Source organism: Molossus molossus, unplaced genomic scaffold, assembly GCF_014108415.1.
Source record: "Molossus molossus isolate mMolMol1 unplaced genomic scaffold, mMolMol1.p scaffold_m16_p_5, whole genome shotgun sequence".
NCBI classification, from domain to species: Eukaryota; Metazoa; Chordata; class Mammalia; order Chiroptera; family Molossidae; genus Molossus; species Molossus molossus.
In genome coordinates this window covers 35,960,267-35,975,199 of record NW_023425388.1, presented here as the reverse complement: position 1 = coordinate 35,975,199, position 14,933 = coordinate 35,960,267, and the positions used below count along the sequence as shown (strand labels likewise).

Below are 14,933 nucleotides of genomic sequence, written 5' to 3'. Positions count from 1 at the left end.
ATGTGCTTGCTAAGATGATACTATAGTTTTATAATAGTGGGACAGTCAAAACATGTATACTGGATAAAACCCATATTTGACTTGCTTGGGGGTGATGGACTGAGAAACAGCATCGATTTTGATTTTCAAGTAAAGTTGATAAAGAATGTAATCTATTTTGTATCATAAAAACAAAGGCCAGTCAATTAACATTTTCCTAATACCTCTCTATGAGATTTTATTAGAGAAGATTTTTCTGAGTTTATATTTTCCAATAGATTTCTGTGAGTTCTTTTATTTTACTTGTTTTGTTTTGTTTTTTTTTCAAACCAGGGTTAGCTTTGTGGAAGTTGTATTTTTTCTTGATAATCCTGCCTAGAAGGACTGAATTTATTGTTTTTAGACCTTTTATTTAATGTTTTCAAAATTACTGCAGTGATGTTTTTAGAGATAGAAATTTTGCAAATACTGGTATAACTGCTAAAACATAATTTCAAAGTAGCTTCAGCTTCTGACTGATATCCTTATTCCTCCCTGAAAATATTGTAATAACTATAGTAATTTATCTTTGTAACATTGGGCCACAGCAAAGATACTAGTAAATTAAGACCATAATCACACTCAAGTCATAAAATAGTAGATGCATTAAAAACACTGAAGGATCTTTACCCTTGAAGTCCCAATGATTTTTTCCCCCTTATTTCTTAAAGTTTCTGTACAGTGCCACATAACCAGACTGCTTGTCGCACAGTGTCGAGCTGGAACTTTTTACTGAAACAGACAGTGCTTCAATAGTTTTACATTTTAACGATCTGAAATTGTCCCTGGTTGCTTTCAGGAGCAAGAACTGACACAGAGGTAGAGCAGGGCAGGAGCAAAAGCAGAGAGTTGGATGACGAGGTCTCCTTCCAGAATAGGTCCTCGAGAGGGCCAGATATGCAGAGGAAGCATGAAAACGCTGTATTAATCATTCCGAGGTTTTACTTACTTCTAAGCATCCATGTGTTAAAGGTCAAGCTGGCCAAACATCTAGATGATTCACTGAGGTTTTTTGTTTTTATTCGGAATAATTTGATGTCCTTTCCTTTGACATCTTGTAGATATCTTACTTGTACCAACCATTCTGAGGGGTGGATTTTAGCATTTAGATTTGGTGTCACTCTGCTCCTGCCTCTTTCTCCATCCTTGGATGAGTTTCCTCATGTCTCCCATGTTTCTGTACCCTTTGGCCAGGGGTGGGGAACGTCTGGCCCAAGGTCTGTATAAGGCCTGCAAAATCAATACCAGCTAACATCACACACCTCACCAAATGAGCCTGACCAAATATAACAGGCTAATTTTTAAGTTGATAATTTTGTATGGCCCACGAACGATGTCAGACATATCCAAAGGGCCCTTGGCAGAAAAAAGGTTCCTCACCCCTGAGTCCCAGGCCAAAGGCAAGATGACCCATAGACCCCCTTTCCACCTCAAACAATGCCAGTTCTCATTTCTGATTTGCTCATAAGTTTTGTGTACTTATGGAATAGCTCTCTGGATACAAGTTTTCCTCTAATACTTCTTCATGAAACTATATTGGCTATAATCAGACAGATCACTAAGGCACAATTCATGTAAGTTGACTTTTTAGACTTGAACCTGCCTTTCCACTCATGATAATTAAAATGATCTGGGTGTTTGCTTTGGGGTAACATTTTATATGTGTGTATGTATTCTGCATCATAGGAAGGAACATGCTTTCATTCAAACTCATGGCCTGCCCTAACATGGTCTACAAGTGGAATAAAGTTCTCAGAAACCCAGGACATTATTAATCTTGTCATTTACACAAGGTGATAAGTCTTTTCATTTTTAAATGGACCCTTGACAGCTGGTATTTAGTAAGTAGAATAAGAGAAGTCTGCTTTTCACTCCGAATAAAAAGAAATGTGTCGATAAGAGATTCTCTAATGCCTGATGTCTATTTTGAAGAAATAAGATATAGAAGAACGAGCGCCCCTCAGAGAATACCAGGTTGGAATTCACTTAGGAGGGTCTGCCAGCTCTCTTGTGGTTAATGAACAGCAGCAAGATTCTACAGTGTTTTCAGTTGGAACAGACATTGTTCTCGTTTGTGCTTTACCTTATAAAGTTTTAACTGCTTCCAGGACAATCATGGCTGAATGGGCACACCCGCCTCCTCTCTCCTTCGGTCCACAGCAGTGGCTGCCTGAGAGTACTGTGACACTGGAGTCACTTCATTATTGCAAGCTTATTATGGGCTCCATTAGCAAGTTATTTTCTTTGGCTTTTTACTGAGGAAAGAAATATGTTTTCTTGCATCATTCAATGAATGCAACTTATGCAAAAAAGAAGGGCATGTCCGCTGTGTAAAAAAGCAAATGTAATTTGTTAGCCTCTTTCCACTTTTAAAAGATGTTTGCATAGACTGTCAGGTAATTTGTTAATGTGCTCTTCCTTTACAAGGATTTCTGTCCACATTTTCAATGGTCTCTTTTGATGTTGAAATTATTATTGGCTTTGGGCATTTTCTTTGCTTTGCTTTTAAGTCAAGTTGCACTTTTATACCAAAGTTATGCTCTGCTGTTCTAAGATGAATGCCAGCTGGCAATACCCAGAGACTGGCTTTGTGGACGATGCCCAAGCTGACTTTGGAGGGGGGATGTTGTCTGGCTGATAGGTTACTTCCTTCACCCGAAGATGAAACTGTCTCAGACATAGTTTGCCATTTGATAGTTACATGATAAAACAAACAGCACATGAGGAAACAAGTTTTCCTCATGTAATAATAATGCCCAGGACACAGCACTGCCATAAAACTGCACAGACTAGGACTTTTACTAAGATTCTCAGACCACAGATGGAAAGTTCGATAACCTAAAGTATTCTGTGCACATTTTAACTAATTTGTCTTTGCATGGTATACAACACCTTTCATTTAGAAAGTACTCAACGCATCACACCCATTCTAGATTTCAGTTATTTCTGGAATGTTGCCAAAAAGATAGTCCTCAGAATGCATTTCAAGTCATCAAGGCGGAAAACATGTTGGTCAAAGACACAAGAAAAACCTCCAGCCTAGTAAAAACCCCAAAGATGATCTTTAGCTTCCTTATCATGTCATGATAGAGCTCTTCCCAAACATCCTGAAACCATCCAGAATGATCAGTTTTCACAGGCTCAGGTGAAGTGGCCACATTAAAGACAGGTGGCTGAGGCCATTTCCTATGGGGTCTGTAGAGAAATCCTTAGAGATTATTTAAAGGGACAACTTGCAAGGCCTCCAGGCTGGGTACACTGTAGGCTCCAGGTGTAATAAAGGACCTTTATCACTTACCCTATTTATGCAAACTAGGACCAACAATCAATGCTCTCTGTTTTGTTTCATCCAATAAGTTATAGGCTTTCTCTTCATGTTATTAACAAAAGCTGAAACTATAGGGGCAAAACTTCTCCTTGAATGCTTTTGTCTTGCAAATAACCAGTGAATACATATTTTTCATTTTGGAAGCAGATATAGCAGATAATACCTGATATTTCTCAGTTTAGACTGTTACCCTAAAGAAAAAATATAGGATACCGTCTCTCTGGAGAAACTAAGGAAGTAAGGATTGTTTGCATTGGCAAAGCTTAGACGTGATAAAGCTTCCATTCTCTTGGACAAATGTCTTTGTATTCTGTCTGCCGAAGACACATCTTGTTATCTCTTACAAGTTAGGCTCAGAATGTATAGTAGGGTCTTTCTTCCGGAAGCCAGAAAGTTGACATCACTTATGTCCTTCTGAATTGGGATTTCCCACAATGCTATGGGTGGATCAGGGGTCCAGACTATGTTTCCTAAAGTCAGCACACATGCACACATTGTCCCTGTAGACTTGGTGTCCTCTCTGCAGCACCAAGACTGACAGATGTGTTCATATCAGATATTGACTTTGTCCATATATGCAAACTGTCCTCTACCTCCCCTTCCACCTGACCTCCAAATGTTAGAGTTCCATTCAGTTTTTCCTAGTCTCCTGACTAGAAAAATTTGAATGAAGCTATAGAAAACAAAGTGTTCAGGCTAAATGTTGGGAGCTGAAAGAGGAAGAAATCAGCTGTCAACTTCAAAGTGGAAAGACAGCAATAGTCTGAAAAAGTTGTCTCTCAGTACAAGTTTTGCAGGGAGTGCATTTCTCTATTATTTCAATTATTACAACTTCCTGAATAGGTTGAAGGTCATTCATAATTCACACTTCTGTCATTTTTAGACATGCCAAATGCAGTCTATTAAGCATAAATAAAACTTCCAGTGCTTGACCAGGAAAAATAAACAGGGATTCATAACAATGAGGCCTTGTTCATCTTTTTAAAACTAAGTGATGTGTTTTCTTTTTTTCTTGTTTTCCATCTTGTGCACTGAATTTTTCTTCTGTCTCAATAGTACAAACATAATACTTTAAATCGATCCAAGCATAGCAAACTAGACAGCAAGGCTGCTCTGACAGAGTCTAGATTTTTCTATTTTATAGGATAATAAACAAGAACCCACATTATTACCATTTATAAATACAAATGGTAGTATCATCAATCTGATGGAGGATTAGGTTGAACACAGGCCCTGACAGTATAAAGCAAAATCCAGAAGACTTTTATAGCCTATTAACTTGCCTATCAGAATGCTTATGAGTGTCCACATTCTCCTTAGAGCAGCGGTTCTCACCCTGTGGGTCGCGACCCCTTTGGGGTCGAACGACCCTTTCACGGGGGTTGTCTAAGACATAACAGTAGCAAAATTACAGTTATGAAGTAGCAACGAAAATAATTTTATGGTTTGGGGTCACCACAACATGAGGAACTGTATTAAAGGGTCACGGCATTAGGAAGGTTGAGAACCACTGCCTTAAAGGCTGTCCTCTTGTACTTAAATAACAAAAGAAAACAATATTCAATAAAATGTTTAATTCCAATTTCAACTATATAACATATAATTATATGTAGTATATAATTATATATAATACATAATTACATATAGCTTATATGATAAATAATCAATTATATGGCATTAAACACTCAATTATATTAATATATAAAATATGAGATTGCTAATAATTTACACGAATTTTAAAATTTTCCAAAACATGTACTTTGCCTCATTTATATGTCACATATGAGATATCCAAGCTCATATATACTTACATATAACATTGTATGAAAATATACCTTTTGGAAGTCTAAAAATTACTAAATCAAATCCACATCACCATTGCTTTTTATCCCTAGCTTGGCCTTATGAATATTAACTGAATTGATATTCTTTTGGCATCTAGAACTGGTTTCAAATTTTGATTAAAATTAATTAAATATAATAATTACATTCAGAGTAATTCATATATCCATGAAGAATTTTATATTAATTCCTTAAATTGTGAATTTTACCAGTAGTAAAAGTGATCAATTTAGGGAGTTTCTAGTTTTATTTTCAAATATCTGAATGATTGCGAATTTAAGAAATACTAAGGAATTACACGAGTGTAATATTTTAGCAAAAAAAAAAAAAAGAATACAAAAAAGATCTATTGAAACATTTACTATAAATATTTATTCTTATAAATTCAAGTATCCAGAGCTGCAGATATAGTATCCATACCTTAAAAATAGAAAATTAACTTTCTGGAAATATAAAAAGAGTCTAGCAAGATACTGGGAAAATTAAATTTTTTTCTGTGGTAAAATGAAATGACCACCTCAACTTTCGAAAGTTTCAATGCATGGAGAGGTAGGCCATGTTTATAACTCGTGTTTCTGGAATTTGGTATTAGCTACCAAAAAGAAAATTGATAAAAATGATAAAAATATTTTATCATTCCTCTTAAAAAGTGGAATTCTTATATAATCCTATTCTCTTACCCTAAGGCTCCATTCCTCTTATCTTTCACCTTCTATTGAGAGGGATTGTGATAGTTCTAATAACGCATTATGAGAGACACAGCAAAGTAATAAATCAACAGCCTGTTTGGAACACTTCAAACTCTTTCTAAGTGTTTGAGACTTTTGAGCCTCTCTCTTCATATACTTGAATTGAATTAATCACAAAATTCCTGATCCAGAATATTTTTATTTTGGATTCAGATAACTTTTCCATAAACCCCCCTGATGGGAGAGACCTGTTAACTCCTTTATGGAATTTAACAGATTAATTGACTTGCTTCCATTTTTCTCCAATGCAAAAGCCAAAGAGGTTATATTAGTAGTATCTTTGCCTCTGGTACATAACTCAGATGACATATAATTCATAGGAATGCTGAGATTTTGAGACTACACTAATTTTAAAGATGTAGTGATTTTATTTTTATAAGCATGGTCAAGCATACTTTATATACAAACCTGCAGGAAAAGCTACATAAATCGCTTCTGTTCTTTATTATATTTTTATTTGCTGAAATACCTATTTTATAAGATAAAAGCATAGATGTGATATCTTATTTTCTAAATGGCTTGATTTCTCCAAGAGTACATTCCATCAGTCCCTCACATAATTGTTTTGAGGCAACAAATTGTCATTCTGTTTTCTTTACACCCCTCACTTCTCAAATGCCTGCTGTTGTATTATTATTGCTAAAACGTAAACTAACTTTATATGTAGACATCTCTGGATTCAAGTATTCAAATTGTATGTTTGAGCCATTGTAATTATAGGAAGAAAATGTAATTTTACTTAGGTCTCTCAAAGATCCTAAGAGATATAATGAAGATCTCAAGTGGTAGCAAAATCTTGGAAAAAAACAAAACAAAAACAACGCACTAGATTTGTAAGGGTGTGGTAGATGGGACTTCGAGGCACATTCTTAGTGCTATATGAGGAAGCATGCCCAGAATCTGCCCTCATTACATCTGGAGCTTGCCAGTTCTTTTCAAACCCAAGTTTCATGAGCACCATAAAAATTCACTTAAAATCGAAAAGAACACCCTGAAGTTAAAACCCACTCTGCTTTGCCTTGCTTTTCATGGCCTGGAATGTCACCTTTTACCTCCAGTAAATAAAGCCAACATCAACAGTCTTCTGTGTCTTTTATTTTTTTATATACTCAATATTCTTCACATGACAATCTGGACACTTAAAGGGAAAGTACAATAGTGATCTATGTCCCCGCAAATAGAATTGTCTTTATAATATAGAGTTATAATGTATCCATCATTTTCTTTTGTTTCTTGGGCTGTTCACATCAGATCAAGTAAATCTAGAATGGAATTAAAGGAGACATGATTAATAGTGGGCTACAAAGAAATAATGATATCATAATAGTTGCTTAAAATGATCTGGCATGTGTGTTCAAGCAGCATTCCCCAACAGAGACAACTGCACTGTTTTACGGTCTTGCAGGGTATTGTCTCTTTAACCTCACTATTTCCGAGAAGCCACTGAAAAGTTCTAATATGTCACAATTCAAATGTCAACATGTTGTTGGAAAGGAAGCTAATAAGTTAAACCTTTGAGAGATGCCAAAAAAAGAGGTGATTCAAACTGTTGAGAGAAGCCCATTGTTTTCTAAGGGGAAATAGAACATCCAGAATGAAACAGGGTACTTATAAGCATTTAACTGAAAGGTTTTGGGAAAAACAAATGCACACTATTTTTTTTTTTTTAATCTGCTAACTTTTTGAGTAGAACTGTTACTCTCAGTGTACTTCCAAAGGAAAAAAAGTAGGAAGGTTAATTAAGTCTAATAAGATATAAATTGTAAATTTCCTGTTTTTTGTAGAAAGAGCACAGGTAATTATTCTCAGATAGTCTAGATTCTATCTATGGATAGATATAAAGAATCTTGGGTTATGTTATAACAGTATACAACATTTTATGTTTGACATTAGTTTCTATGAACCAACTTCACATGGTTAAGTTACTGTTGAATGAAAAAAAGATTTTATTTCAACAGAAAAGAAACAAAGCAGAAAATACTCCTCATTGAGATTTTTTTCTTTGAATTTAGCACAATTTTGTGCCCTGGTCTTTTTATAGAAAAATAAACAATTGGACTTTAGAGCCACCTACTGGAATAAAGAGGCACGTACTTATGTTTAATGTCCTCTGCTTCTCGAAAGATAAACAAATAGATACAACTAAAGTGATGCACATTCTTGCTGATCTTATAAGACATTGATTTATTCTCAGTTTGAAATATCAAATGATCCTGAAGAAACCACAGTTAGAGCAATGTCTTCTAAAAATAATCCTTCCCATTTCCTGGTCGAGTGCATCAATTTGGGTTGTGATTTTTCTTCCCCATTGGATTGAGATTGAGCAGAATTGAACCCTTATTTTGTTGTTATCATTGTTGCTTTTGGAGTGTGTGTGTGTGTATATGTCTGTGTGTGAATGTAATTGGTCTCATTTTTACCAGATTCTTCCATAATCTCTACCTGGTTACGGAATTATTATATAATAAATCATCAGAATAAAATTAAACACTAAACATTTTTATGGTAAAACGAATAAGCACCTTAAATATTTTCATGGTTAAATGCTTTTCCATTGAGCTATAACTGATATATAACATTATATCAGATTCAGCTGTGCACCATAATGATTCTATGTATATATCACAAATTACATGCTTTTATAAATGAAAAAAGTTCTGAAGTCTGGACAACTAAAAAGTTCTGAAGTCTGGACAACTAAATTGTGCAGTGACTTGCCTAAGGTCACAGAACTGGGTAGGGGAAAGGTGGGCAGCTCTTAGAAATTATAGGTCAGGGTTCTTTTCACACTTGCCCCACTACTTCTTAGTCAGTCATTAACGGATTTATTAAATCCTTCCTCTCCTCAACATTTTGCTAGAAAGTAAGGGGAATAAGCCCAGTAAATGAATCAGTGGAAGGCATAATGCCTGCTTTCAAAGAGTGGGATCGGGAGCAGGGGCGGGCGAGCAGGTCCTGATTGGTGAGAGAGGGATTAAGTTTCGAAAAACAAAGTACTCTCCTTTGACTAGGTTCCCCACAGATCTTGCTCTCATAACTCTTTATGTCATGTCCTTCCAGACCGTTACCTTAAAAACACCTTGTTGAGGTGTTGCTTTTGAGAGAGAGCGTGCTCCAGAGGAGACGGTGCCCTTTGCCACCCTTAGCTAGGCACTGCTGCTTAAAGCAGGACACTTTGCTGAGTGTGTGTGGCTCACGCCAGTGCGGGTTCAGGGAGGGGAAAGCCCTTTGTTCAGCGTTAGCAGGGTGTATGTGACGTCAAGCCTCGCATTAAGGAAATTTGATTTGTGAAAGTAGGATTTGGAAAAGATTAGGGAATCGCATGGGAGTCACAGCTCTCCATTCATCATCGGAGCGCTCATTTTCAGTATATAACATGGGAAGTCACACATCTTTTGAAAACAAATAAAATAAAAGGAATATTTTTGTAACGGTGTGAGAGAATGTACAGATACCTTAGTGTATGTCTTCCCTTTTGTTAGTATTCACTTTTCGCTTTGTCCCACCCCACCCTTTTTGGTCTCGTGAAGATATTTTATAGAGTGGTTGCAGACATTGCCCCGGGAGAGGAGCTCCTGCTGTTCATGAAGAGTGAAGACTACCCCCATGAAACTATGGCACCGGACATCCTCGGTTAGTACGGCCCACGCCACCGCCCGTGGCCCTCGTGTGCGCGCTGATGGAGCAGCCAGCAGTCCATCTCACTGGGTGTTTGTTACTTTTCCTGGCTCTTCGTTCAGTGTCAGTTTTAACACATTCCTTCTCTCGGAGTGGCTATTTTCTTGGTTTGACATCTGGCTAATATTACTGTGAAGCTAAAGTAAGCAGAGGTCTTTCCTGAAATGGAGGTCCAAGGGAATTTTGAATATTTAGACTGAGATACCACACAGTTAAACCTTTTGTCAGTGCCTCCGACTACGGGGAGAGGCCTTTCTCTGAAAGTCATTCCAGAGAGGCTGGTTTTGAACTTTGTAAATCTGGCGGATGTTTGTCCCTTCTAATGTTCTGTTCCCGGGGAAAGTGTTTTACTTGAGCAAAATCCTAGATGGCATGATCATAGAGAAGAGGGTTGGGGGGATGGGGATTGGGAGAAAAGTACAGATGAAGAGATTTTAGAGCCAGAGGCATTTTTATTTGCCAGAGACCTATTCTAAGTCAAAGAAGTGGGTAGCAAAAAGACGTATAATTACTAGTGATGTATGTTTAGAGAAGATTAGGAAAACATTCTTGTATTGATTTGTATCATTGGGCTGAGAATTTAATACTTTTTTCTTTCTCTTTCCAATTTCTCTCTCTTAGTATAATGTTATTTGGTTCAACCTAATCTAGTGATGTCTTTAGAGTGTATTTTGTTGTTGGAAGGACCACCGGGAAGGGTTAAGCCATCTCACAGTGTAGGCGATTGTGCCATCTGCCATCCCTCTGCCATCCCGAATGGGTAGCCTCAGCCTCTGCGGCTCCTTGGAAGGAAGCCCGCTCTTTGCTGGTCCTTTGCTTGGAGTTTTTTCCTTTAGCTGAGCTGCGTTCCACCTCTTTGAAGATTATAACTGTTATATTTTTGGGAGCCTTTTGGAAATTGTTTTCTTCTTAGAAACTCTGACAAGCAAATGGTTTTAAGAAACCCTGTGCTGTTGGTGAGCCTGGTAGAGTCCGGGGCTCCGGGAAAGCCGGGGGTGCTCGGATGATAAGAAACGTAATTTGGGCTCTGTCTGATATAAGACGTCTTTCGTTAGTGAATGTTCGATCTAAAAAAGTTTTTCAAACAATGATTTCTGGAAATTTAGATGATTACTTTACTGCTCTAAAAAGCCTAAATAGAAGTGACTGTTCTTTCGGGCTGCCATTCATACCTCGTCTTCCTTGACCACACCTTTGAACCCATCAGTTGCCTTTTGTTTTCAGTGTGTCATATGCCACATATATTATATGTGATGTTTAAATGGTGATTTGTATTGTATACTTCTAGAATTTAATGTTTCTTTAGAAAGAGAAAATAAAATGCATGCCTGCTACCTATACTGTAAGCTGGCCATAGATGCTTTCCATTCTCATTTAATCTTCACATACAGATCACACCTGTAAGAAAAGGGTTATTTCCATTACGCAGATAGGGAAACTGAGGCTACACTGGTGAAGACCACGTGGGTAGAAAGTGGTTGAGTCAGCATTCCCACCATGGTCTTGCTTTAAAACCTGGGCCTTTCCATTGGTTCTGTGGCCTGAAGATTCTGTTGGTGTTCAGACTGCTGGCCGAGACCCTAAATGCAGGTCCTACACATGTGAACAGTGTAGCAGATGATAGGGAAGGTTTTCATTACCTCGTTAATGTCATCGACACACCTGTCTTTAGAGCTGAGGTGATTTATTTTAGAATACCTCCCCCTTCCTTAATCACCTACACCCAAAGTTGACAAACCCTGGTGAATCTACATACTAATTTCTTTACCTCCCTGGCCCCCTGTTCCTGCTTTAGTTTTAACTAAACTAGTATGTAGGGGTCCCACTTGACCTCTCTGCGTGGCTTCCCATGTTTCAGGGGGGCTCTCTAACTTCAGTGGCTTTCTCGTCCCTTCCTAGCAGGACCTGAAAAGCCCTTAGTGACCTGCTGCCCTCTGACTCCAGTTCCCACTCCTCCCCGACATGCTCCTATAGACCTGTCATGCTCCACTGGAGCTCAGCCTCCCAGGAGCTTCCAAGCTCCTTCTGCCTTCCTCATCGGTCCACTTGTTTCTGCTGCCTGCAGTGTCCGCCCTCATCCCAACCCACCTGACGACTCTTGTTCATTACATTTTCTGAACCTCTCCCTCCGATGAGATGGGTTAGGCACATTCCTCTGAGCTCCCGTAAGCCTGTGCATGCATCTGTCATAAAATATATCGTGCTCTGTCCACATGTGTATCCCCTTGAATTTCTTACATATTAATTGCCTTACAAAATGCCTAGCATTCAGGTGGTGATTCAGTTATTCCCTCAGAAACATCCAGTCAGTGAATAGCTGGCTCTAGGTCCTGGCTGTAGGTCTATAAAACAGGGATTGTGGCTCATGTTGTTGCCCAGGTGTCTTTCAGCATTGTGAGTATTTTCAAGACTTCTGGGATTGTTTCTGCATGGTCTGTGCATGGTAGTGTGGCCTCATGAGTGGACTAAAAGCTATTCAGATGGAAAGAATAGAAGTAATGCCATCACTCCCTGACACTTTACAACCTTGTTATCACTAGTCCCCTTACTACTGTATTTATCTCACTGATTTAAAGTGCAAATTCATGCTATGTTTGCTATTTAACAAAGCCATGCCAATTAGCACTGACCCTGGGGTAACATAAATTAGCCCAAAAGAGTGCTAAAACCATCCTGTGTCCCATTATAAGTAATGATGAATGTAATGAAGCATTTCAAGTGTGCTGATATTAACCAGCCTTAAGCATGGCTCAAATGGGGACTGTGTGTCCGATGCATTCTCCAGGTTTCATGACCCAGTGAGCAGTGTATGGAACAGTGATGGGTTCAGATCCATTTAGCTGTGTAATCCCTGCCTGGTTATTGAACTTCTCTGAGCTTCATTACCCTCATCTGAAAATTGGAATTAAAACCTGACATATGATTCCTTCTAATCAGGTTTTAAGGATTATCAGTAATCCATGTACGAGACTGAGGGAGTAGATGATCCTCAGTAAGAGGCCATTGCTACTTTTAATATCCTTCGCATATTATAAGAAGTCTGTACTGTAGCCACAGTAATCACTTATGTCATTGTTCTAGGCTTTGTCTTGGCTTTCTTACTATTTCTATTCTACATTAAAATTGAAGTAGTAGAAATGAAAACCGAGTAATTTTTATTGTATCTTCCATAATTCCATAATGCCTGCTGGGTGTGGTGGCACTTCCTGATCTCCCAATTTAAGTAACACCTGAACTGTTTTCACAGAAGAACGGCAATATCGCTGTGAGGATTGTGACCAGCTCTTTGAGTCCAAGGCTGAATTAGCAGATCACCAAAAGTTCCCGTGCAGTACCCCTCACTCAGCATTTTCAATGGTGGAAGAGGACTTTCAACAAAAACTTGAAAGCGAAAATGATCTCCGAGAGATACATGCAATCCAGGAGTGTAAGGAATGTGACCAAGTTTTTCCCGATTTGCAAAGGTTAGAAATGGCATGTTGCACTACTAACCATGTTTATTTACTCTGTAATAAAATGTTCTGAGGCTGAATTTTTAGAATTTACGCAGATGGGAAATTTGGAACTGCGGTGAGCCGGATAAGTGTGTTAGTAACATGGTCAGAAATCACTTTTCTTGGGAAATTCCCATCTGTAAAATATTTACGACAAAGTTGGAATTAGTTATTTGGATGCCAGATAGAAAATGTTTATTTTTATTTAAGCAGTGTTATCGCCAACCCAAAGCCTAACATTGCTATAACTTAGAGGGAGAAACAACACTGCTGGAGTAACTGTGATGCTAATTAAAGTAATTATATGCTAATTAGTACAGCTACCTCTAGAAACATTTAGATAAGGAAAAAAAAGAAAACGACCTCTTCTGCTACTCATTTAATGAAAGATAAATAGTCTCTTCATAGGTCAATATAACCCATGGATTTAATTTCAACTATTTAAACTGCACATATATAAAAGAGTAAGAAAAGCCTGCTCAGTGAGGAAAATAAGAAAAGCATGTTCCCAGATGGGAACAAATGAACATAACCTAAATTAAATAATTTTTTAATTCTTATTTTTACCAAAATGAAAATTGTATTTTAGTCATATGTAAACTTTATGGCCTTTTGAATTTAATTCAAGAACATCTTTTATTTTTATTAAAGGGAACAACAACCCTGGAACCCACCCTCTAGAAAACACACTGATAATTATGGGGCTAAACGGTTTCTCAGATCAGAGATGTATATAACCAGCTAATAGGTTTTTTTTGTTTGTTGTCTTTACCTAATGGTTTTTGACTTGGTCCATGAACAGTTTTAATAATTGTATTCATTCTTTTGCTTTTAAATACAGAAATGATCCTTGGAACCTGTAATCAGAATTTCAAGTGAACATAACTTCATTGTATTTAAATGAGTATGGTAGTATATTAACTGGACTTATTCAAGAGTGTGAATCAGTCAGTTTGTCTTGGACACTCCACCTATTTTATTTTACTATTTCGTTCCCTTCTCTTTCTTCCTGCCTCTCTTCCTCCCTCTCCTTTTCACCTCATTTGATTGCCCCGCACCCTCTTTGGTGAGGACTCTTGCGGGAAACGTTTTCATATAGCAGTTATTCATTTAATGAATAAATGTCTAAAAAGGCACCAAGCATAACTCAGTCCTTGAGGAAATGGAATCAAAAGAATGACTCTCGCCCAGCCAGTGTGGCTCAGGGATTGAGTATCATCCCATTAACTGAGAGGTCCTGGTTCGATTCCTGCTCAGGGCACATGCCCGGGTTGTGGCTCGATCCCCAGTGGTGGTTGTGCAGGAGGCAGATAGATAATCAATATTTCTCTCTTACCTTGATGTTTCTATCTCTCTCTAAAAAAAAAAGAATGAATCTCTTAACTTTGAAAATTCAGGCCCAATTTATCTATTAGAGAGAAAACATTTTGGGGAATAAGAGGGCTTTCCCAGTACCCTTTAAACTCATCTTTACTGCTTGACATAAATTTGCATAGACACTAAATCTGTTATATAGTATGTATGGTAGAACATGGATTGGTACTAAAAAAAAATGTTGCAGCATGTCTCTTGAATATAATTGTGTCCAAATTAAAGAAACAGAATAAAAATAATACATTCCAGTGGATAAAACAAGTATTTATACTGCAAAGCAGTATCTCTGATGCCAGAGATTAAGTATATTTCCTTCTATTTTATTATAAAAAATAAACGACAGCATTATGAAACACAAATTGACAGACTAAACACTGGACTGTAATCTTTGCTTCCTACTAGAAGGGCCTAGCAATGCGTCTTGTGGAGAAAGCTTCTAACTCCAACTAG

At 37.6% G+C, this 14,933-nt stretch overlaps 1 protein-coding gene across 15 annotated transcripts in view; it reads left to right on the top strand.

Moving 5' to 3' along the window:
• Positions 1 to 14,933, top strand: part of MECOM (MDS1 and EVI1 complex locus) — a 553,621-nt gene that overhangs the window by 497,246 nt on the left and 41,442 nt on the right. For all 15 annotated transcript variants that reach the window (XM_036243126.1, XM_036243122.1, XM_036243116.1 and 12 more), the window contains 2 exons: positions 9,468 to 9,570; positions 12,863 to 13,079. In XM_036243126.1, coding sequence (XP_036099019.1) covers positions 9,522 to 9,570; positions 12,863 to 13,079 — 266 coding nt within the window. In that variant the 5' untranslated portion in view covers positions 9,468 to 9,521. The remainder of the gene's footprint in view (positions 1 to 9,467; positions 9,571 to 12,862; positions 13,080 to 14,933) is intronic.